A 24,247-nucleotide genomic window follows, 5' to 3' on the forward strand; every position below is an offset into this window, starting at 1 on the left:
CACAAGGAACCCAGCCCCCTCCCTTCCTCCCCGGTCCGGCGTACACAATGCCCCGACTGTGGCTACACTGCTGCACTACACACGCCCACGCCCCCGCGGCCCCGCGGCCCCTCGCCCCGCCGGGTTCCTCTTCGACCCGTTCCGGCCCGGTCGCCTGGTCGGTCGCCCGGTCTCTGCGTGCGGAGTGGCGGAGTGGGTTGGAGCGGGTAGGCGGGGGTCGCGCGCTGTCAACCTTACCTCGCCGGTGCACTGCCATGCGCCATGCGCCATGCACTACTGCCGTGTGGAAGGCAACAAGTTCTGGCGGTACGTCGGAAGGGTCGCCTATCTCTGCCCGCCTCGACTCTAGGCGGGGCCCGGCCGCTGTAGGCCCCTGTCCGAGCCTGAGATAGAAAACCCAGCTTCGGACGCCGATCCATCGCAGCGCTGTCTGCTTATCTGTCAGAGGAGTCTCTCCAAGGGTCTCTCGGTCCCGCGCAGCCGGATGGCGATCCCGTTTCCGCGAGCCGGGCCATCGCCGACGCGAGAGTCTCGAAAGTGTTATCCGAGAATCGGAAATTTGGGCTTTGTAAATCAAGTTACCTCGACCTCCGCGTGCTGCGTGGCGGGCCTGCCCTCGTCGTGTGCGAGATACAGTCTCGTAAAACCTGGAACGGCGTTCAGTTACGCCCTTCGGAGGTTGGCCGCCCCGCCCCGATTTGTGTAGCGTAGGGCACGCAAGATAGGGCGCTGATGTAGTAGTGTAGGCGTCGGACGCGGTGGGGTGCGGCGGTGCGGCGTCGGAGCCGCGAGCACGGCAAGCTCGTATCGCATGCTCCGTGCCCAGTCCTGCTATTTAATCCCCCAGGCCTTCATTGATCCAATGCTCGTAGAAGGTCAGGCGACCTGTTTCCTCGTCCGGATTTTAATACCAGCCCCCGGCCTGTCCCGCTCCGCTCCGCGCGCCGCTCCGCGCGCTTCTCTTCTCGACTCGGTGGCTCGCGTAACAGCCGAGAAGCGTCGTTACATCGCCCTGTCCTTGTCGCTCTCAAGGCTCTCGCCTCAGGGTGCGAGAGAGACGGAGCGACGGACCGCTCCTCTTGATCGCTCGGCAGCTGGTCGCACCTGCTCCGCTTGGCACCTGAACCTGAGCGAACTAGTACCGTCCGAGCCGAACGGCGGACTAGACCGCCGGTCCGGTAGTGGCGAGCCGCGGTCGCGAGCGGCACCGGGCACTCACTCCACCTCGCCGAGCCTGCTAGCCCAGCCCGGCCCGGCCCAGCTTATTGCGAGCTCGATGGATGGACTCGCTGCCAACTGTGCTCACGGACGAGTACGCCGGTCGGTACACTGCGAGCAACGCGGGGCCGTCCGCCGCGGCACGCGCGGCCCCGGGGCGGGAAGTCCCAAACGTCCCGGACGCGAAGCGCCTCGCCGTATGTGTAAACGCCTTTATTTTTTGTTTCCCCGCTTTTGTTTTTGTTGTTTGCCTTCGCAAGGTGACTCCCGTTCGGCCGACGGCCGTACCTCGGCCCGTCCACATTACATCCGACATGTGTACGCGATAGGATGGCATTAGTGTCTGCCAGCTCGGCCTGCCTGGCCGCCTGGCCGCGTCCGCGCGCCGCGACAGGGGCATCCTGCTGCCTGCTGTCATCGTCTCGACGACGAGGCGGTCTGCTCTGGCTGCTCTGGCTTATCGCGGAAGTCACGGGCGAAGTGGACCGTGCCAAGCAGAGCCAAGCCTGGCCAAGCCCGGCAGCTGAACCGCAATGGCTGCGGCCGGCCGGCAGCAACTTGGCTTCACATTCACATTCACATTCACATTCAGGCAGAGCGCACCGGACCAAACTCGACGCGGCCGCGCGCGGAGTTTGGTGTAGTTGGGCGTCCCTGCGCCCTGTGTGACCTCACGGGCGTCCACCTCGGCCGGGCGCTGCCGCGGGCGCGGAGAGCTGAGAGCGACAGAGACGGAGCTATTGTTCCCGGAATGGCCGCGGCCGCGGGCGCGGGCGTCGGTCCCTCGTGTTGGCCATCTAGGCGAGCATGGGCTCGTCGTCCCGGCACTCCCCATTCACGGCTTTGCATTTTAGCGATACGCAGCGCGGCGCTTTGAACTCCGTGGCGCGGCCGAGGCTGCGGCAGTGACGCTCCGTCTCTCTCGCACTCATGGGGCGTCTCCTTGCGGTGCGAGAGAGACGGAGCGATGATGCTGCTGCGGTGGCCGCGCATTATCAGGGCCCATGGCCCCATGTCGGCAGGCTTGGCGCGGCTCGCCACGCCGCGGTCGCAGATCAGCTGATGGGCTGCCATGGGCTGCGCCAGGCCGTCAGGCTGCGCGCCGCGCCGCGAATGATGGTGCACGCCGTTGCGTCCCCGCGCCGTGACGCCGCGACGCCGTGACCGGGCCGCTCGGTGTGACCACAAAGAACGCGCCCCGCCCCGCCCCGCCCCGCCTGGCTTGGCCTGGCCTGGCCGTGACGAAGTTCACCCGTCACAACGTGACGGTCGGCGCGCCCGCCGCCGCCTGGGTGGTCGCGCCACCGCCGCCGCCGAGGAGAGTCCCACGGGCTCACGTATCGCCGCCGCTCTGCCTGGCAGTGCACTGTCATCGCCACACCCGCCAGTCTCCTTCGCAGATGGGTGGCCGTCGCGTACGAACCACGTACGTGCGCGCGGTGCCGACGCGGTGCTGCCATCAGGCTGCCTTGCTGCGGGGCGCGGCCGAGGCGCGAGAGGCGCGGCGAGGCAGGCGCACCGATTGCAGCGGAGCTCGATCCTCGCCGACGGAGTGGTTGGAGGAGGACGGTGCGGCACCGGCACCTGACCTTCATAGGGGCGGGGACGGTCTGCAGTGCGGCTCCCCGCCTTCGCCCCGCCCCGCCCCTGGCGCCTAAGGGTGGGTGGGGTGGCGCGCGCAACAGATGTCACGCGGTCCGACAGACCCATCCCTCCTTTGTCGTAGTCCCGCACTCTGGGGCTTCCCCAACACCTTTGGGCCACTTTGCCCCCCGTGTCCTGCGGACGCCCCTCCGACGCCCCGGCAGAGTCCTTCAGGGACTTGCTTCGGGGCGGGGCTCTCGGGAGGCTCGGAAACGTGGGCCGCCTTATTTTGACGGGTACCGCCCGACGTGCCCAGGCATGCGGCCAGGCGGGCCAGACGCGTGCGGGTCCCTGCCCCTGCCCCTGCCCCTGCCCCTCCTGGCCGCGACCAGAGCCCTTCGAGGCTCTCTCTCGCACCCCTACGGGACCCTACGGGACGCCCCACGAGTGCGAGAGGCAGAGCCTTCCGGAACGAGTCTGCTGTGCCTTGAAATAGCGCCTTGAGAGCGCGCACGCTGCTCCAGCGTTACGGCCCGCGGGCCTGCTGGCGTTTTTTACCGTTTCCCTATCAGCGGCCGCGACAGGCAGGCGCGGCGGGCGCCACAGCCCGGGGATCAAGCGGCGGCGTGTTCGCGAGGGCCTTATCCGTGTAGCGCGGTGGGGCCTGCGGGGGCGGCAGCGCGGCAGCGACACCGGCTATCGATCCGCAGCCTTTATCACGAGCATGAGGGCTTCCGCGAGGAGGAAAACAGTATCGGCGGCTGGCGACTCAGAGCCAGGTGGGCGAGTAGCGCCAGCGCAGCCAGCGTCGCCAGGGTGCGGCCCTGCGGCCGTGCGGCGCGACCGCGCGTGGGCGGAGGCGGCGGAGGTGGCGGAGGTGGGTGGGGGTACCCGCCGCGTCGGACGCGTTCGACGCGGGCCTTGCTCAGTTGCCTTTCGCCGCCGCGCCCGAGACAAGGACTCTTTTGTTTGATCGGCGAGTACCTGTCAGCGACAGGCGTGGCCGTGGCCGTGGCGTGTCCCCGCCATGGCGGATGGCGTCGCGACGCACCTCCCCGTCGACCGGTCCGCGTTGTGGCGGCGCTGGCGGGGCGGCGTCGGCCTGACGCACGTGTCCCTTGAAGGTGCGTCGCGCTCGACTCGTCGCGCCCAGCCGAGCCGAGCCGAGCCGGTCCACACACAGCGCCGTGTTATCAGAGTGATAGCGGAACAGGCGTGGCGGGCGGGGCGGGGCGGGGCGGGGGCAGGACGCGGCAGGACAGGCCGCAGTGGCCATGTGCGCGCCGTGCGGCAAGGTGCTCGCCTGGGGGCTGCCTCCCATCCGCATCTTGTGGCGACAGTCTCCAGGTAGGGGTCGCGCCGACGTCAAGGTCGCCGTCAAGGCCGACGCTGCCGCGGACGCCGACGTCGGGGATGACGGCGGCAGTGACTGCGGCTCCGACTCCGGCTCCGAGGGGTACGACTCGTCCGGGCCGTACTGCCGGGCCGCGGCCACTGACGGCACGGACCGCGCGGACTGCGCGCCCGCTCGCCGAGGCAGCGGCAGCCCCAGCCCCAGCCCCAGGGCACCCCGGCGCAGCCACAGCGTCGTCGTCCGGTCGACGCGCCTCAAGAGCCACCGGTGGCCCGGCAAGGGCACCAAGGGCTGGTGGCTCGGCTCGCTCCCCGGACTCTACTCCGGCGGCAGGCCCTGGAAGGCGCCGAGGAGGAGGGCGGCGTCAGGTATTGCCCGTTGCCCCCGTCAGTGCTGCTGTTTTGCTTGCCGTCTTGCCGTGGCGCCCTGGTGCCGGCTCCCCTGCTGCCCGCGCGCATCCTCGCTACCAGCCTCGACTTCCCTCGGCCTTTAGGGTGATAGTTTGATGTCGGGTTGGGAAAAGGAGGGAATGCCTTGATTCGGACACCGCCCCGGCCCGCCGCGCCGGAAGGCCTTGGAGGGAACGGGGACGAGGACGAGCAAACACCCCGGGCCGGGCCGGCGCGGTGCTGCAATGCAGGCGGCGAGCTGACTGGGCCGGACTGCGGGGCGCCGCGTCGCCGCGTCGCCTCGTCGGGGTGCGAGTGCGAGAGAGACAACTCGGCGGAGCGCGGTACGCGATGGCAGTGGCATGGCGTGCACTGGGTGGCGTGCTGCGTGCGGAGCGGCGTGCAACGTGCAGCGGCGTGGTCCAGGACGGCCCTGCCGCCTTGCTGCCCTGGTCGCCGTGCACTGCAAACTGAGCGTTGCGCAACCGGGACCGCGCACCGCGCCGCGCTAAGTACCTGCCTGCCGGGCCGTCCGCGAGTCCGCCCCCAGCGCAGCTCGCACCGCACACCGCATCGGCTTGTTATCGTACTTCTGCAAGTGGACTCGGCTTGGCTTATTCTAGTGACAGCTCGGCTCTCAGCTGTTCCTGTTCCTCAGAATTATTATCTTTTTCTTTTTAAAGACTGCGCGCTGCGCTGCGCTGCGCGTCTAGGCGGACAGGACAGGGGACAGCGCTCAGGCAGGGCGGCCGCGTGGGTTGAGTTGCCTGGTTGCTCCTGGTCAGAGTAGAGTGCTGCTTGCGGTCGCTTTTCATTGCACTCTTTTTGACTTTTTACGCGCGAAAGCGTGGAAGGGAGAAAGGGCGGGCGCCAGTGCTCGGCAGTGCTTCAGTAGAATGTTTCTGTGGTGTAGGGCTTGGGCTAGCCAACGTCAGTATCAGAGTGATCGAAGTGTGGAGGAGGAGAGAGGGCTCCGCTCTTCTCAGCTCTTCGAAATGAATGAGTGTGATTGCTCTCGTGAATGACATTCTGTTTTGCTTTGTGTTACAGGGGTCCTGGAGATGACTGCCACAGATAATACCATTAGATTCAGCGGCCATACTTTGGACAAAGCCACAAAAGCCAAAGTTACCCTTGAAAATTATTATTCCAACCTTATTGCTCAACATTTGGAGCGAAAACAAAGGTACATATATATTATTACTCTTGTAGGCTTTGTAAGTACATGATTCTTTATGTGGTTTTTATTAATGTTATCTGTGCATTTTTCACAGGTTAGCCAAACTAGAAGAAAGTCTGAAAGATGAAGGTCTTTCAGAAGCCCAAAAGCAAGAGAAGAGATTGCAACATGCCCAAAAAGAGACAGAATTTCTACGGCTTAAACGCTCCAGGCTAGGAGTTGAGGATTTTGAACCTTTAAAAGTCATTGGCCGAGGAGCTTTTGGTGAAGTAAGTAATTTGCATCTGACCTAAAAAGACTTTCCAAGATACTGTTAAACAACCATTGGTATCCTTTACATGATAAAACTTTTTCACAGGTCCGTCTAGTTCAAAAGAAGGATACAGGGCATGTGTATGCAATGAAAATTTTGAGGAAAGCTGACATGTTAGAAAAAGAACAAGTGGCTCATGTGAGAGCAGAACGTGATGTGCTTGTCGAAGCTGACCATCAATGGGTTGTCAAAATGTTCTATAGCTTTCAAGTGAGTTTACTTTTAAGTCACCTCTTGGGCTGAAGAAATTCAATTCTTATTGTCTTTTGTTGCATAGCTTGCTGTAACTTCCTCGATTATAATTCCTTTTGTTCTTATTTCTTCTCTAGGATCCTATTAATCTCTATTTAATTATGGAGTTCCTACCTGGAGGAGATATGATGACACTCCTAATGAAGAAAGATACATTGTCAGAAGATTGTACACAATTCTATATTACAGAGACTGCTCTTGCTATTGATTCTATTCATAGATTGGGTTTCATTCACAGGTATGGTTTCCAGTATTTATTTTTATTTTTATTGGTAAGACATCACTTTTGCTTATTTGTCGCAATTTTTGTTTCTTTTGCAGAGATATAAAGCCTGACAATCTGCTGTTGGATGCTCGAGGGCATATCAAATTATCAGATTTTGGTTTATGCACAGGATTAAAGAAATCTCACCGCACAGATTTCTACAGAGATCTCAGCCAAGCTAAGCCTTCCGATTTTAGTAAGTTTCTAACTTTTCCCTTTTTTAAAAATAATTAATGAAGGCATGGATTTAGAAGAAATGTCATTAAAATAATGTACAGCATTTAATGCATTTACAGCCTCAAGTCCTATGGATAGTAAACGCAAAGCTGAAAGCTGGAAGAAAAATAGGAGAGCTCTTGCTTACAGTACCGTTGGAACTCCTGATTACATTGCTCCTGAGGTTTTCTTACAAGCAGGCTATGGCCCTGCATGTGATTGGTGGAGTTTAGGCGTTATTATGTATGAAATGCTTATAGGTACGGATGATTTCAACTGTTATGCAATATTCAACTGAGATAGTACATGACAGTAATACAATTTAAATGTCTTCTTGTTGCAGGTTATCCTCCCTTCTGTAGTGAAAATCCTCAAGAAACTTATCGGAAAGTAATGAATTGGCGAGAAACATTATCTTTCCCACCAGAGGTGCCCATTTCAGAGGAGGCACGTGAAACCATAGTCCGCTTTTGCTGTGATCCAGATCGTCGTTTAGGTTCTCAAAGAGGCCTAGAAGAGCTGAAATCAGTTCCTTTCTTCCGTGGAGTAGACTGGGATCATATTCGAGAACGCCCAGCAGCTATTCCAGTTGATGTACGATCGATTGATGATACTTCTAACTTTGATGACTTCCCCGATGTCAAACTCGAAATTCGTAAGTTTCCATTTTACGTTTTGTTTCTTCATGTAAGCTTAAGATTCATCTCGTCAATATTCTTTTATTTCCTTTTAACAGCTGCAGCTCCTTTGCCGCAAGATGGGGAAGTCAACTACAAGGATTGGGTCTTTATCAATTATACTTTCAAACGGTTTGAAGGTCTCACCCAAAGAGGTACTCCTACGAAGAAATGAATCTCAAGTTACCAACTATCCTATCTGACTGCCGGATAGGCATTTCCAACGAAAGACTCTTTAATTATAATCATTTTGTTCATTTTTAGTACCACCTATCAGATGACAATACTGTACATATATAGTGCTCTCTTTTCTTTACCTAAAGGCGCCTCTTGTGTGAATGTGTGTGCACATCCGATGTGCTTTGGGCAGCTGTCTCCTTTCTCTGTATCCGTTCATTGTACTGGTCAAGGACATGAACAACAATTGACAACCGTTTTCTATAGATTTCTCCTTCAAAACTGCTCTTAATTCATCTTACAATTGTTTTGCTGACAGCTTTGTCGCTGTGTATTTTTTTTCTTAAATGTCTTTACTAATGTTATAGTATGTTGTATATCTGTTTCGTAAATTATTTATGTTGTCGCTTTTATTGTGCAGTAACTTTGTTTGTTTTTGTTTGTTTTTTTAAGTCCTATTTTGTCCAGTATGCATATTGAGGCACAATAATAATGATAATAATAGTGATTATTATTTTTTTTTAAATAAATAAGTAGCATGGAAAAAAATGTTTTCCATATTAAACTTCCAATGCCTTTTGTGGTACATATGTGATTGAGTTTGTAAAGCAGGATGTTATCGTTTATTGGATTACTTTGGTACATGACCTTGCTTGTTTTTATTTAGTATATGTTCTAGGGTGCAGACATTCCTAATCAATTAGTCAACCTCCTTTCCAAATGAGGCACTTTGTTTGTATCGCTTGTTCTATGCTTGCATTCTTCTCTCTTTGCATGAAGAAGAGTATTATTGTACTTAGATGAGGCAAAGGTAACATTTGTACACTCGTAGAAGAGCGACTACTGTACTTGTATCTTTTAATTGGAAACTATTGGTCATTTAGTCACATCTCCTGAAATTGTGAGGTTTTCCTGATCTGCCCCCTTCTCCTTTGAATGATTTCTGCACTCAAAAATATATGAGATCTTAATTCACTCATAGAGAAAATTAATAATGCTAATGTATTGGCGGGTTATGTCTCTAACCCTTTGGCTGTTGTAAAGACGAAAAGTACCTTGTTTTTTAATGGTTTGAAGACCACAAATCGTAGGCAACGGCAACATTGACTAATAGTGGATGAAGATGGTATATAGGTACCTTTCTTTAATGATTGTGATGCTAATTGCCAAGGGGTTAGCTTTATCTCAGTTGAAGTGAATGATAAACATATCAGTTTAGTGAGATGGATTGTTACCGCATGTGATATGTGTGAGCAGCTGTGGAAAGGAGCCAGTCAGCCTCTTTGCAGCCAGTTATTATTTGTAATAATGTTTGAACCCCAATTCCTTATCTCTAGTAAGATGGTGATATTGTATGTTTATGTTTATACATTCGATATTACTCTTCTCTCACGGTTCAGAATCCCATGAGTTGGACACGGAGTCACTCTATTTCATATTGTATATTTTTTATTTGGCCATATTTTTTTTCTTCTATTTTGCTACAGATTGGTTATTTTAAAAATGCAATCAATTATTTTTAAACGTCTTGTGAAATTACTGTTGAGATTGAATGGTCTTTGGAAGGTCTCTCCTTTCTGGCTCCTTATTTGATTGATTGTGCTGTTGTTTGTGTATTTGTATGACTGTTTTAGCATGATAGGCGGTGTGTACATTTGTGTCCTGTGTGAATGTGTGCTTTCACGCATTAGAGTGCACACTTAGTGCAAGCATAGATTTCTACAAATGAATAATCTCTATTTATTTAACGTAAAAGTTATGCTTTTCACCTTGTAGAGGAGCACTGATTGTTGTACATAACAAAATGTTGAAAAACACTCTTTACTGAGAGACAGTCTTAATAAAATGCATTCATGCGTTTTGGGGTTGTTTGTGCAAAGTTCGTGGTATTTAGTGCCAATAATGGAGATAAGAGCTTAAACAGACGTAAACTTTTGAATGTGATTTTTCTTGTGTCCATGCGAAATAGTGAAACTTTAAAACTATATCCATAGGAGACAAACCAGTTCTCTTTTAAAGCTAAATTATTAATCTTGATGTGGTACATAGCATAATCATGTGTACAAAAAAAGTTGTCAATAGGAAGTAAAGTTTGTTTGATTTTTAACCTGCGTTTTCATGATCCCTGCCTCATACTTCACATCCATTTCACTTCTAACATGTGAAGCGATTCCTGCTCAAGCCTATCTCTTGAGTGAGGGAAGGCGCCAGGCGCCAGCACTGAACTAGTCGTGCGGGTTTACACCACCCACCACGGGACTCAAACCCAATCGTGGCGCTGACACCGAGACATGCCCTCTTCCAAAGTTCCCAGACCCACACTGTGACCGCAGCAACGCCCGCGTCCTTGCCGCCTTGCCGGTGTGTTAAGGCTGTTAAGGCCGAGGAGCCCCTGCGAGAGGACGGACGGCAACCCGTCCAGCAGGAGAGTGGGCGTGTGGCCTATCTGCCGCTTGGCAGGCGCTCAGACTCGGCGCCGCAGTGCGCTCGCGCTTGCTGCGATTCGTCGCTCTGTCTCTCTCGCGCCCTCGGGACTTTCCGTAGGGTGCGAGAGAGACAGAGCAGGGGCCCGTCGTCGTCGCCACACGACATTCGCAGTGTAGCCGCAGTAGCCGCCCCACGCTATCACCCTCCGCGGGCTCTGCGCACAGTGTGCAGTGCACTCTGTGGCCACCGCGCCGGCTGTGCCGGCAGTGTGCGGCCAGTTTGCGCGCCACGGCCGCGTGTGGACGGACCGCCGGTAGCACGTGCCCGTCGACGACTGCACCAGGACCGCGTCGACCGCGTCCGCGTGGCTCGCTGCTCGCGCGGATGCGGACCGCGACCCCCTGCTGAGACTCGCCCCACCGGGCACTGCGGGGCACTGCGGGGCACTCGCCCAGTGGCCCAGCGCAGCCACATGGAGGCAGCCATGCGGAACGCGGCGGGGCCGCGCCTGCTGCGCCTGCTGCGCCTCGCGCTGGCGGCGTCGCTGTGCGCGGCCGGCACCACGGCCGGCACCGCCATCGAGCGCTCGCCCGCGGCCACTGCGCGGCCCGCACCCGGTGAGTCTTGCTGCTTGCTCCCTGGGGCCTGGATCCTGGACCCTCCCTGGACGGCCCGGAGGCGGAGGGGTGGAGGGGTGGAGGGGCACGGCCTAACGAGGCCCACCGCCCCTGGCACCGGCAACTTTTAATCGGGGTCGGCAGTGATGACCGGAAGTTTGAACTTCCGAGTTGACGACGCGACCCCCGGACGCCGGGGCCCTCTGCCGTGGCCCTCTGCCGGGACCCGGGTCACTGAGGGCAAGGCCTAAGTGCTCGGGCCACTGTCAGTGTTGTCAGAAAAGTAGGAAGCAGTCAGTCCTATCTCATCATCATCCCTCCCGCCCACTCTGAAAACTTAAATTAGAACTCAGTGTTCATCTGTTGGTGTATTTTTGTAAGTATGCAAGTACTGTAGATTGGAGCGGTGATAGTACATCCCCAAAAAGTTCCTCCAAGGGAATTCTCAATTCAAGTGCACCTGTATAGGTACCTTACTGCCTAACGGCAAATGCATGGTTTTCTGAGTACCAGACAGCTTCTCAACCCGCAGCGATAACTTGCCCTGGCAGGACAACGAACGGCGTGTTCGGCTCGGGATGCCTCTCCCCTTCCTTTCTGCCAACACTGACTTGTTCCTGCCAACGTTCCAGCGGCCGCGGCGGGAGGCGGGCAGGCCGTGGGGCAGGCCGTGGGGCAGGCGGCGCAGCGGGTCCACGCGGCGCTGCCGTGCGACCGTCGCTGCGAGCTGGAGTGCACCAAGTACGGCCTGCAGGGCGGCTGCCGGGCGGCCATGTGCGCGTGCTACGTACCGTCCGTCGCGTCCCTGGAGGGCGGCGACCGCGGCGACCGGTGAGCTCGCCGTCGCATCGTCGCTCGCTCCGTCGCCAAGGTGATGATAGAGCGTCCTGATGGTTGTGCCTCCAGCCGCGTGAGGAGGGCCGCTACGCGCCGCCGTCCGCAAGGCCGTCCTCAAGGCCGTCCCCAAGGCCATCACCGTCCACGCACCGGGCCGGCGCAAGGCCACCAAGGCCACCAGGGCCCCGGCGGCCACCACTGGCGGCAGAGCGCGCCAACGAGGAGGCCCGGGCACAGGTGGGTGCCGGTGGCGCCGGTGGTACTTGAGGTCGCGTTCGAGAGGGAGGGGAAGGAGGGGAGGGAGGCTGGTTAAATAGCCATCCGTTATCACGCTCTCCAATACCGTGTCAGACACACAAAGCCTCTCTTTATCCCTAATCTTTTGTTTGCTTGTTTACTTTGAGCTCGGTTTTTGTTTTCGTTTCCCGGCTTTCGCAGGTCTGCGACCGCGGCCACGCGCGACTGAAGTCTCTGAAGCCTCTGGCGGGGAGCCCCCTCCAGACAAAGCCGTCCAGCAGCAAATGGGTGACGAGGGGCTTTCTCCGCGAGGGGCGTGGCGGGCGCGGCGCGGGGCCTTGTCAACGAAAACAACTTGCCGGGGGGATGACCCGACGCTTTCGCCCCCCGCCTGATGAGGGCGGTGGAATTATTCATCGTGTCGGAAATAAAAGCGGGCTGCGCGCAGGACGAGGGCAAAGGCGGTGAGTCCGTTTTTGGAACGTTTGAAACCTTGCAGCGGTCGGTGGCCCTCGGTCTGCCGGTCTGCCCCTAGGAGTGCACCTCGTCTGCTCTGCGACGCCTCCCACATGGCGGGGACGGTCCTGGGGCCTCTGGTCTAACCGCCCATACCCCGCGCGACCGGCGACGGGCGCTACCCCGCGTCGCGGTGCGGTGCGGCGCGGCGCCGATACCCCGCGCGCGCGGCCGACGCTGAAAAGAACAACACGCCTCGTCTGGTCGTGTGTGCGCAAACAGTGGGATGCAAATTTGCATAATGAGCACGCGCGCTTCGAAAAAAATTGAGGCATTGTTTGCAATAAAAACACAAACTGGGTGCCATCCACACTCACATGGCCGAGCACGTGGCGCGCTTGTTATTAACTGGATGTGACCTCCACTGGCGTTGCAGACAATGGCGGAGGAGTCGAACCGCCATCATCCACGCGTCAAAACCGGTCCACCCACAATGCGTGTTTCCATCCGTGCTCGTCGGGCCGGCCACCACACTGTAACCCCACTCACTACGTACCCTGTGCTGTACGTGCTCCCGGCAGTACGTGACCAATCGTGAGAGTTATTGGCTGCTGTTTTCAAGAAGGCGTGCGTAGGAGATAGGGATAAGGCTCGATCGCGGTTGCGTCGGGCATGATTCATGTATATTGGAGGGGGGGGGGATGCGGCTGATGGGACACCGCGGTGCCGTCGTTTGGTGACGAGCGCCGCCCTCGCCGCTCTGTCTCTCTCACGGGACGCCCCACGAGTGCGAGAGAGACAGAGCGACGAGGGCGCCCGGAATCAGCCAGCAGGAGGTCGCGACTTCGGCGACTCGCTCGCGAGCCAATGGGGCCGCGAGCGTGTTTCGCGTCCCGGGCGTTTCGCTTGGCGTTTCGCGTCGCGCTTCGCGTCGCGCTTCGCTCGCCTCGAGAGGGTACAGTAACGACAGCGCATCGGGGCGGGGGGGGGGGGACTCTGTGCTGATGCCGACACATAAAAGGGACTCAACGCAGCTAGGGGTCGCACTCGAGCCACGTGTGGGCGTGGGGCGGCGTGGAGCGGCGTGGAGCGGGGAAGGGGTGCGCGTTTGTTTGTGGTCCTATCTTGAATACATGGGAAGCTTGGGTTTAGGTATACAGGTCGGGGGTGAAGGGGAAAGGGTAAAAGGGGGGGGGGGATGAAATCGGTCACGTAGTTTGGGCCCCGCCCCCCAATGCTCGTTGCGGGGGACTTGAGGCTGTCGCGCTGCGGAACCAACAGAACGCTGTGCTGGCCTGGCCACAGTGGGCCAGAAGACCGTGGAGGCGGTCAAAACCCTACACGCGTTTTGAGCTCCAGAGTCGCTAAACAGGACTCGAACCGAACGTGTGACCCCACCAATGGATTCCTTGTTCGGAGAGCAATCCATTGGTGGGGTCACACGTTCGGTTCGAGTCCCATTTAGCGACTCTGGAGCTCAAAACGCGTCTAGAGTTTTGGCCGCCTCCCCGGTCTTCTGGCCCACTGTGCGGGCCAGGCGGCCGGGGCGGCCGGGGCCAGGCATGCTGACTGTCGCCCTGCCGCGTCGAGTGAGTGGTGGTTACCTACCAAAGCAACCCGGTGACGCGCTGCCGGCGACGACTGGAGCGCGCTGCTGGAAGTGGATGGGAGTCTCTGTTTGCTGGCGCAGCGCGGTGGAGGAATAGACACCAACCCGAAGGAGAGCAGCTCAAATAAGTGAATTCATTCAGGCGTATGTTTATTATGCTCTTTATTGTCGTTGGCGAATTATGCCCTTTAGAAAGGCATTCATCTCGGGCAAAAAAAAATCTGTGTTGCTTTCACGCCCTTCGGCGATCATGAGTGTGGCTGTCCGTTCACAGACCGGCAGCTCCTCAGAGGCCATTCCCGCCATCGTCGCTCTGTGCCACGTCGCGCCGTCGCGGAATGTGCAAATCTAGAGAAGCATGTGGGACGATGTGGGTTCGGAAACGACCGAAGAGCCCGTCATAGAGCCACTCTTTATCTGCAGAGTGTCACGCCACTTGCCTCACGCGCTTATGCCTTCTGGACTCGAGTTTCGAGAGTCAAAGCTCGCCGACACCAACCTAGTTTGTTCATAAACATCAGGAACAATGGGGGAAAACCGCGTTGAAAAAGAAAAATGAAAAACGTGTGTTGGTTTCACTGGTCGCACGTGTGCGTGGGGGTGCTATCTGGCCCGTGATTCAGGCCGAGCTGCAGTCGCGTGAGCTGCGTGAGCCCTGCCGGCCCTGCCGCGCGTTTCGGCCGGTCAAGTGCATCGACGCTCAGGCCGCTTCCGAAGCGTGCCTTCGTGCCGCTGTCTCCGTCTCCCTCGCACTCACTGGGCGTCCCGCAGTCCTCGCAGGCCGCAGGGGGTGGGGGGAGGGGGGGCAGAGCCGGGGACCACTTTTCGGAGCCAGGCTGCTGGTCGGCCTTGGCGTTATCAGGGCCGCGGCTCCACGCCGATTGACGACCTGGCCGCGCCCCGCCCCGCCCCGCCCCGCCCGCCCCGCCCCGCCCCGCCCCGCCCCGCCCAACCCCGCCCCGCCCCGCCACCTCCAAACCGCTGGAAAGGTTTATGTGCGTGAGGTGCCGCGGACAATATAGCGCGGCTCTGACCAGCCCGGCCAGCCCGGCCAGCCCGGCCAGCCCCGTCCGGCGAGAGCGAGGCAGCGAGATTAGCAGTCGATAACGGGTTGTATAGCCGGCCGTTTGATTGATCATATCGGGGCTGACGGCGGGGCGGCTGGCCTCGCCAAGGGTTGGCCGCGCTGGCGGCGCCGGCCACGGGGCGGCCGAGCGAGCACCGCGCAACCGAGCGCCACCGAGTCGGACCGAGTGGGACTGAGTCAGCGCGGTGGCTCGTTTTCTTCTTGACGCCTGAAGCCTGAAGCGAAGCGCGGAGATAACAGGTGGAGACGCAAATCCGATGCGTGCCGACTTGCAGCTCGGAGAAAGGAGACCCGCGCGTCTCGGCGCATGCCGCCGCCCACAGTCTTGCACGCTTAAAACCTTACGAAATATTTTGAGCTCGTCACTGGTGAAACAAAGGCATTAAAATTATGCGCTGAAAGGGCGTAAGCGGTTTGCGCCCTTGGAAAGGCGTGAATCGTTAAGAGGAGGCTAAAGTGAGCCCCGCCGAGCGCGCTGGCCGGGGCGCGCCGACTCGGGAGGCAATGTAGACCGATACGTAAATTTTGTTTTCTCGAAAACGCCTTGACCAAAAATTCTGCAACTTTGCACGTGCCTTCCTAAAAAGTCATCCTTGCCGCCGGTCAGGTTAGATTTTCCCCCGAAAATCTGATGCGTTAAATTTCTAGCTCAGAAATTTTGAATGAAGTTGAGCCACAGCCAGAGCGGCTGTGCGCAAGGTATGGAAATTTGGCGACCGCCACCCTTTAGGTAATCTTGTTCTGTAACGCGTCTCCAATTTTCACGTCGATGCCTGTAACGATGCGCCGTAATTTTACCGAACCGTGAACCTCTACATAGCGTCCAGAGGTCTCCTGGCCTGCGCCTTCTGGCCTGGCCGGGGGGAATAAGGGACCGGCCCCGTCCCCCGCGCCACTCCACCCACCGCGCTCCGCCCGGCCGTCCTGGCGAAACTGTCTTCCGATTCATACCGCACCGCTCAGCATTTCGCGTCCCGAGACCAGCTTGCCGGGCCTGCCGGGCCGGGCCACGGCTGCCGGCCGCGCGTATGTAGTGGAAGCGCGCACCAAATGGAAGACCAAAACGAGAACTTGTTTCAGGTGGTACCAAGGGTGCTTCTAGTCAAGTTATTAATGCTCATTACAGTTGATTACAATTCAACAGAGAAATTTTGTTCGAGCGCCTACCTCTATTAGCCTCGGGAAGGCACAGCGTTAGAAATGTATATTTTTAATTTTTGCAAACTAAGCTGTGAAAACCTGGCGGGCGAAGGAGCCACAGCCGTGGCGCGCTTTCCACCGCGTGCTTGATGAAGTGTCCCTTGACTGAGTGTTGTGACTGCCGTATCGCGACACGCGAGACTCAAAGGGTTGCCGCGCAGGCCCTGAAGAGAGAGAGTAAAGAGGAACAGGCACGGAGAGAGGACAGGAAGAACGGAGACGGAGGAGACAAACTGAGAGACACAGGCGCGACAAGCAGGTAGAACACACAAACGTACATGATTAGGTCCTTTCTTTGGCCCTTGTAATAACTTCAAATAATTTGTACACCCGATGTGAACGCTTATCATATTTATCAAGTGTTGTTAATTCCGTTGACGACCGCCAGGTGAACTGGTGGGAACCCCGAGCAAAGTGTATCATCAAATCTGACACTGCGATGCACCCAGTTTTCCCGGTTTTCCCTGCTGCATACGCCTCGCGCCTTCGGCCAGGCGCAGCCCTGGCCAGGGGACGCGAAATGCTGAGCGGTGCGGTATGAATCGGAAGACAGTTTGACACACTGGCGACACGCAGACACGCACCGAGAGCGCCGCCGCCAGGACGGCCGGGCGGAGCGCGGTGGGTGGAGTGGCGCGGGGGACGGGGTGATATGTTCTGGTCGTGCGCTCTTGGTTAGCTCCCAGAACATATGTTCATCGGTAGGGTTGGAAGGAAGCGTTGTAATAACTGAGACGTAGGGTTGGTGCTCCAATAGACTGTGTATTCAGACTAGATGCTCAGATACAACACTGACTACAACTTGAACAGACAAATTCCTTGACAACTCCCGCAGATCGTACAAGGTATAGTTGATACAAGATAACCTTAGACACACTTCAAGAGGGCCGTGACTATGACGTCACGTCCATACACATCAGGGGGCACTGGGGCCGGTCCCTTATTCCCCCCGGCCAGGCCAGCAGGCGCAGGCCAGGAGACCTCTGGACGCTATGTAGAGGTTCACGGTTCGGTAAAATTACGGCGCATCGTTACAGGCATCGACGTGAAAATTGGAGACGCGTTACAGAACAAGATTACCTAAAGGGTGGCGGTCGCCAAATTTCCATACCTTGCGCACAGCCGCTCTGGCTGTGGCTCAACTTCATTCAAAACTTCTAAGCTAGAAATTTAACGCATCAGATTTTCGGGAAAAAATCTAACCTGACCGGCGGCAAGGATGACTCTTAAGGAAGGCACGTGCAAAGTTGCAGAATTTTTGGTCAAGGCGTTTTCGAGAAAACAAAATTTACGTATCGGTCTACATTGCCTCCCGAGTCGGCGCGCTCCGGCCAGCGCGCTCGGCGGGGCTCACTTTAGCCTCCTCTTAATGCCTCTGGAAGTGCATGAAAATTTAGCCTAAAAGTCCTATACCCTAGGGCATTTAACGAATTACACCTTTAAGGGGCGTTAAAGACTGTTTATGCCCTAAAGGGCCTAGTTTTTATGCCTTTGTTTTACCAGTGATGTATTTGGTTTGTAATTCGAAGAAATAGTTCGTAAATGACGCGCAGTATTTTCTTTGTAAGCCTATGTATGCATGCTTACAAAGAAAATAATGCGTACAGCATGCTGTTTTTTCTTTGTAAGGTTGTGAAAGTGTGGCTGGCGCTGCGGGTAGTCGGACCATGTCAAGAAACTTTGTTCCGTGTAGGTGATGGAAAGCTCGGAACGATCCACTCGAAGCTGAAAGTCCGACAGTCCGGGTCGCGCAGCTGGCCACGACGCGTTAGGACTCGCGGCGTGAGTCGCGTGGCGTGTGGGTGTCGCGGTTCCAAGAATCGTGACGGAAACGTCAACTTCGTGATTTGCCTTTTGGGTGTGAGTTTGCGGTTTACCAAAGCCAGGAGGCACAAGTAATCGTTACTGGCAGAAAACATTGACCACTCAATCAGGGGGCCAAGCTTATCGACGGGTTAACCACTCGAGTAACACGCCCGAAAACCCTGCACAATAACAACGTTACTCGCCGTTATTCAACGACTGTGACGTCATAGAATTTGAAATTTGTCTCGTTCGTTTGAATACGATGCCACGATTGGTTTGAAAACTCTCATCCTTCAATCGACATTTTATCAAAATTCATTGACGTTTGTGCGCAATAATAGAGTGTTTACAACGACATTCAAACGAAATTAACATCAAATTCAAACGAATGTGGCAACGAACGTGACAAAATCCGCATTGAAACGACAATTACGTCACGAATAACAGTGCAGACTGTGTATCACGGCACGGCACGTCGGGGTGCTGCCACGCACGAACCACACAGTGAGAGGCTGAAGACCCGTAGGTGTTGTAATCTCCATGGTCCTCAAACAGGACTCGAATCAAGGACCAACAACAGATCCCTCGGCGAACCCTTGATTCAAGTCCTATTCGAGGAATGGACTTTAAAACGTTCCCCGAAGCCATGTCAACGTCAACTGGGTGTCCTCCTCCATGGTCCACTGTGCTAGTCAAGTCCACCAAAACGTTGGGAGTCAGTCGTTTTTGCTGAACACGTAGAGATAAAAGTATTGTCGGTCCAATAACAAGCGTGACGATTCCTTTTGTTGGTTCAACAAGCAATCTGCCGGCAAAAACGTTCGTGATTTTTTTCTTGATTTGATTTGTCGGATCATCTTTGCTTTTCTCCGCGAATCCGCACCCGACGGCACCCCAACCAAGTCGCAGACGATGTGTAGCGAGTTTGAAACGGTTTGAAAGCCGTCGGTTCGGGTCGAGCCTGCCGCCTGGCCGCAGCAGAGCTAGCCCGGCAGAGCCGCAGCCGCAGACACAGGCCGTTTGCGTAATCGCCACTCCTCGGCGTAGATAAAGGATGTCTGGCTGATTACGAGGCAGGACGGGATTAATTAAGTTGGTCCTCCTTCGGCGAAGCTTCGCTGCTCGCTCGGCGCGTAGGTGGGAAGCGGGGAACGGAACAAGGGAACAGGGTCGCCGTCGTGGGACGGGGCCGGCCTTGGGGTACAGTGCGTCGCGCTCCGTCGGCACTAGCCGCACTACTGCCTTGTTGACGCACTCCTCTCTCTCTCGCGCCGAGGCGCCGAGGCACTGAGACGGGCGGGGGTACGCCGGCCAGCCCAGCAGTGGGTCAGGAGGTAGGTGCCCGTAGGTGCCATTCGACGAGGCCGTAAAAGAGTAAATCTTCTACTGCACTGATAGTGGCTCGCTGCGCCGCGAGTCGCTCCACGCCGCGGCAGGAACCATAGGCCGTCCGCGGCAACCTTATAATTTCCGGCCTCACAATAATTCATCCAGTTAAGTGTGGCTCGCCCAGTTCACAGTGTCGTGCTCAAAGTGTCTCAGCAGCGTGTGTGACCCCACCAATGGATTCCTCGTTCGGAGAGCAACCCATTGGTGGGGTCACACTTTCAGTTCGCGTCCCATTTAGCGAGTCTAGAACTAAACGCGTCTTGAATTTTGGCCGCCTCCACCGGTCTTCTGTCCCACTGTGCGGCGCCCTAACGTTTCGGGATCTCCTTTTGCTGGCTGATTCCCCACCATGTTTCCTCTAAAAACATCCTCCTTGGCCTTTCTTTTTTGCAGACATACTGTCCATACTCCCTTTGGGCGTCGCCGATTAACAAATTTGCTTTGCGTGTTAAGCACGTATCGCGCTAGACCAGACGTTTTAAGACGTGGTCAAATCGTAGAGATAGCAATCTCTGAAATGGTTTCTTTGAAGAGCAATGTTATGTTACCCCGTTCGGGATGTTGCCACAGTCTTTGTGCACACCTGCAGCGGCGGTAAAGGCATTTGCCCAGTGAAGTGGCAACGCCCCGCCTCTGAATTCTCCGTTATCGACGTGAAGAGGCCCTCTAGGCTGCTGTCACGCTGCCGCCAAGCCACACTCCGCGCGCGTCATCAGGGTATGTGATAATCGGAGGAGGCAGCAGTAGAAACGGCCCGCTGAGAAACGAAAACGTATTGGGCCGGCATAGAATCCGCGGCGCAAAAGTGGTCATTTTGACTCGCTACCCCCACCGCCTGTGCTCCCGATCCCGACATTCCCTGTTGCATCTCCGGCCACTGATAGCGCGGGCACACACACACACACCCTCACACAGGCGCGCAGATCGCACACACTCGAGTACCGCGCCGGTTAGCACGGCCGTCATCTCGAGCCACACTAGCCACTGGTGCCGGGCTGGCGGCCTGGCGGCTGGCGGCTGGCGGCGGCCTGCGTATATCTCAACGGGCGGCGCGGCCGGCCGTCAGTCAGCACGAGGGCGGGGACGCACGAGCACCGCCACCACCAGGACGCCGCCGACGCCCCACCCGCCGACACCATGGCGCTGTCCGAAGTGCTCGTCCAGGTCAAGTCCTGCTCGGGGGTCATGATGCTCACCTTCATCATGGGCATGGGCATCGGCTGGGCCTCGCCCGGCATGGAGAAGATGGAGGCGGACGAAGCGCCCTTCGGCAAGGCGGAGATGTCCCAGATCTCGCAGATCGTGTCCATCTTCGACATCGGCGCCATGCTGGGGTCGTGGACCAGCACGCTCGTGTTCACCGTGGCGGGCCGCAAGCAGACCATCCTGGTGGGGCCGGTGGCGCTGACGCTGTGGGTGGTGTTCACGGCCATCGGCACCTCGCCGGGCATGCTGATCGCGGCGCGTATCCTGGCCGGCATGAGCATGGGCATCGTGCTGTCCTTCGCCTTCATCTACGCCGGCGAGGTGACCACGCCCAAGGTGCGCGGCCCGCTCATCCTGGCCACCACACTGCTCATGCCCACCGGCCAGCTGGTGGCCTTCCTGACCGGGCCGCAGGTCAACTGGCTCGCGCAGAGCGTGTACCCCGCGCCCTTCGTCGCCATCCTGTTCCTCTGCATCTTCTTCCTGATGGAGGAGTCGCCGTTCTACTACGCCAGCAAGAACCGCCCCGACGACGTCGTCAAGTCCCTGCGCGCGCTGCGCCGCAACGCGACCGACCAGGAGATCCGCAACGAGGCGGACACCATCCTGGGCGCCATCCGCCAGGAGCGCGAGGACGCCGTCACCATCTGGCAGATGTTCTCGCCGCCGGGCGCCAAGAAGGCGGCCCTCATCGTGCTGGTGGAGTCCAGCTCGCTGGCCCTGCTCGGCGTCACCTGCGTGCTGGCCTACACCAACCAGATCTTCACCAAGACCAACGGCACCATCATCTCCGCCACGCTGTCCGGCGTGCTCGTCATCGTGTTCGAGATCTTCGCCATCTGCTTCGCCATGTACCTGATCGAGCGACTGGGCCGGCGCCTCCAGATGTGCGTGGCCGCCTCCGTCACCTGCCTGTCCATGACCGTCCTGGCCGTGTACTGCGGCCTCATGGAGATCGGCGGCCACGACATGACCGCCTACAACTGGGTGCCGCTGGCCTGCCTGCTGGCCTTCATCGTGGGCGTGGGCGGCGGCATCAACACCATCCCGCAGGTGCTGATGAGCGAGCTGCTGGACCAGCGCGCCAAGGCCGTGGTGGCGCCCGTCTGCATGACCATCATGGCGCTCACGTCGTTCGGCATCAACTACGCCTTCCTGCCCGTCACCGCGTCCTACGGCACCTACGTGCCCTTCGCCTTCTTCGCCGCCACCAACTTCCTCATCGGCCTGTTCACGCTGCTCGTGGTGCCCGAGACCAAGGGCAAGACCCTGGTGCAGGTGCAGGAGATGCTGCGCGGACGGCGCAGCGAGAGCAAGGAGGTGTTGTAGAGCCTTTCGCCCGAGGGTGTGTGCACTATCAAAGCTTGAGACCCGTCTGTTACGCTTGCTACGCTCTATTGCGCCTAAAAATTACCTGAATTCAGCTGAGCAGCCCAAAACAACCAGAAATGTACGTTTAGTTCGGGTAATTTGGGCTTTGGCTACCCCGCTACTATGACTTGTTCTATTTCGGACAGTGACTCGACCATAACTCGAGTGCATTACCCCCTCGCCTTTGTCCGCCAAGAGGCCCTCGTTATCAAACTTTCCTTCAACAATGATTGTCATTTTCGTCCCGTCCAGATGATTCATGCTATGTGAATTCCAGACCGTCAACTGTGTATCTTCTTATTTATTATGATGATTTTTTTTGTAAACCAAACAAGAGCATTTCGTCATGACAAAAACAAAAGTGAGGCTTCTGTGGGATTTCAAAACCAGACAAATTGTTGTTTGTTTGTAAAACAATTATTTTTATTGTCCTATTTTGTATCTATTGACTCAGTTGCTGACACACACGCCAACGGTTTTTTTTCTTTATTTTTGGCAGTGTGTGCCAGTAAAATTCACGACTCGTTGCGTGAATATTGTGCTGTGGTGTGACATATTGTCACTTGTATATATTTAAAATGTGTCTTTTGGGGTATAGAGTAACGTTTTGTGATCTTGAATGTTTCCTGTGGTAGGTTTAAGAAATAAGTTAGTAAATTATTGCTGAGTAGTCGTCTAACGTTCAAGTGGTTATGACAGTGCGTAAAGCGGGGCTTCTGTCAAATCCTGACTGTCCTCTGACAAGTGTAAAGAACAACCTCACTTTTAAGACTGATTCGTCACTGTACAGTGCAAAATGTATCACTGCGCGAATAAACACTTGATCCAAAGTTAGTAGCCTCTTCTTCATGACTCTCCCATTCACGTCACTCATCGATATCTCGATAGTCCTTGTCTTCCGAGATGAGTCGCCGCGTACAGTCACGCAATGGCGTCAGCAGACAGACGGACGGACGCTGGCGAAGACTGCCGCCTCAAGAGGTGATGTCCATTCGCATCTCTTGATATCAGTTTCACAAGAATTGCGTTTGGACAATCAGAACTTGACGCAAGCCGGATGGTGACCCCGTGGACCGGTGACAATGCCTGTGGCAGGGCGAACGGCGAAGGCTGGCTCACCCCGCACGATACACGGCTGAAACAGGAGAGAGAAAAATGAACAGATTCCCGCAGAATATGATTATCATCGACGATAGACTGTGATTTTCCGAGACCGTGGCGGCAAACCGCGCCGCGCCGCGCCACGCCTTTGGTTTCAAAGCGCACACTCCACTCCACTGGCTTTTTCTGCAATAAATCCCGCATCAACTCCCGGCGGGCTAAACACTAAACGCCGCGCGCTCGACTTGCGGAGCTTGCGGATCGCTGTCTGCCTGTCTGCCGCAGCGCGCCCCGCCCCGCCCCGCCCCGCCGCACCGATGGATGGCTCGTGAAATTGCTTGGATGTGCCTGGCCCTGCGGCCTGCCTGCTGGCTGATTCCGAACAATGGTCTGTCTCTCTCGCGCTCATGGCGCGCCCCGCAGGAGAGCGAGAGAGGCAGATTGATGAAGGCACTGTTCGCGATCAACCCTGCGGCCTGCCTGCCTGCCCGCCTGCCCGCCTGGCTGGCTGCCGCCTTTACTGCGCGTCTCCCCGCCGGCACTTTGGCCAAATCACTTTGATTTAAGCGACACGAGGCGAGGGCGTGTCGGAGTGTCCCTCGGCCCAAATTAGGAAGCATCCTTTCAAGCAGGTGAGACACGGCGCGGCGCGTCGCGGGGCCCGAAGCGCAAGCGAAGCGGGGCCCAGCGAGCTCGGCCCAGAGCGCGGCGCGAGCCTCGCCGAGCGCCTGCGGAGTCCGGGGTAGGCAACCCGGGCGACGGCCCTGCGCGGCGGGCCGGCCTATCCGGGGCTCGTCGGGCGCCAAGCGCCAAAGCCCGCCGCCTCAACTCGCCTCGCCCACTGCGCGCCAAGCGAGCCAAGCGCAGCCAAGCGCCGTGGTTCCGCTCGGGGCCATTTCCGCCTCCTGCTGGAGCTGGAGCTAGAGCTCAGTCATTTCGGGTTTCGTGCCGCCGAGCGATATCTTTAGGGGGTACGACTGCCCCTCCCTTTTCCCCGCTCACACCACACCCACACATACACCCTCACATAAACACACACATACACACGCAGGGTCATTGTATATGCCCGTCGGGAGGCTATTACTACGTGACAAAAGGGAGGGAGATCAGAAATAAAAAGCAGAGAAAAGAAGGTCCGTGTTAGGCGATAGTAGGCCTATGGGAGGGACGAGAAATGAGAAGAGTCACCGAGGGGGAGGGGGAGGGGGGCAGGGGGGCAGGGCTGCGACTTAATGCGACGTTCAGGTTTCCCGTCACGCGCAGCCTGCAGTACCCTCCC

At 57.0% G+C, this 24,247-nt stretch overlaps 2 protein-coding genes and 1 long non-coding RNA gene across 9 annotated transcripts in view; all 3 read left to right on the plus strand.

Moving 5' to 3' along the window:
- LOC117653887 (serine/threonine-protein kinase tricorner) overlaps window positions 1-9,732 on the plus strand; it is a 29,075-nt gene extending 19,343 nt beyond the window's left edge. For 2 of the 7 annotated variants that reach the window (XM_034399872.1, XM_034399874.1), the window contains 8 exons: window positions 5,596-5,731; window positions 5,820-5,994; window positions 6,084-6,248; window positions 6,368-6,528; window positions 6,612-6,751; window positions 6,834-7,031; window positions 7,115-7,426; window positions 7,508-7,623. In XM_034399872.1, coding sequence (XP_034255763.1) covers window positions 5,596-5,731; window positions 5,820-5,994; window positions 6,084-6,248; window positions 6,368-6,528; window positions 6,612-6,751; window positions 6,834-7,031; window positions 7,115-7,426; window positions 7,508-7,623 — 1,403 coding nt within the window. Of the gene's footprint in view, window positions 1-4,092; window positions 4,150-4,391; window positions 4,525-5,162; window positions 5,476-5,595; window positions 5,732-5,819; window positions 5,995-6,083; window positions 6,249-6,367; window positions 6,529-6,611; window positions 6,752-6,833; window positions 7,032-7,114; window positions 7,427-7,507 lie in introns of those variants that run through there. The other 5 variants (XM_034399875.1, XM_034399876.1, XM_034399873.1 and 2 more) reach the window with 5 other exon arrangements.
- Window positions 9,733-11,610: 1,878 nt separating this feature from the next.
- On the plus strand, window positions 11,611-12,203 carry LOC117653774. Its single transcript, XR_004588247.1, has 2 exons — window positions 11,611-11,743; window positions 11,945-12,203. It is a non-coding gene; the product is annotated as an uncharacterized LOC117653774 (long non-coding RNA).
- Window positions 12,204-20,355: 8,152 nt separating this feature from the next.
- On the plus strand, window positions 20,356-22,701 carry LOC117653584 (facilitated trehalose transporter Tret1-like). Its single transcript, XM_034399375.1, has one exon. The coding sequence runs from the start codon at window positions 20,428-20,430 to the stop codon at window positions 21,823-21,825; it is 1,398 nt and encodes a 465-aa protein (XP_034255266.1). The 5' UTR covers window positions 20,356-20,427; the 3' UTR covers window positions 21,826-22,701.
- Window positions 22,702-24,247: the final 1,546 nt, after the last annotated feature.

Source organism: Thrips palmi, unplaced genomic scaffold (genome assembly GCF_012932325.1).
Source record: "Thrips palmi isolate BJ-2018 unplaced genomic scaffold, TpBJ-2018v1 HiC_scaffold_8, whole genome shotgun sequence".
NCBI classification, from domain to species: domain Eukaryota; kingdom Metazoa; phylum Arthropoda; class Insecta; order Thysanoptera; family Thripidae; genus Thrips; species Thrips palmi.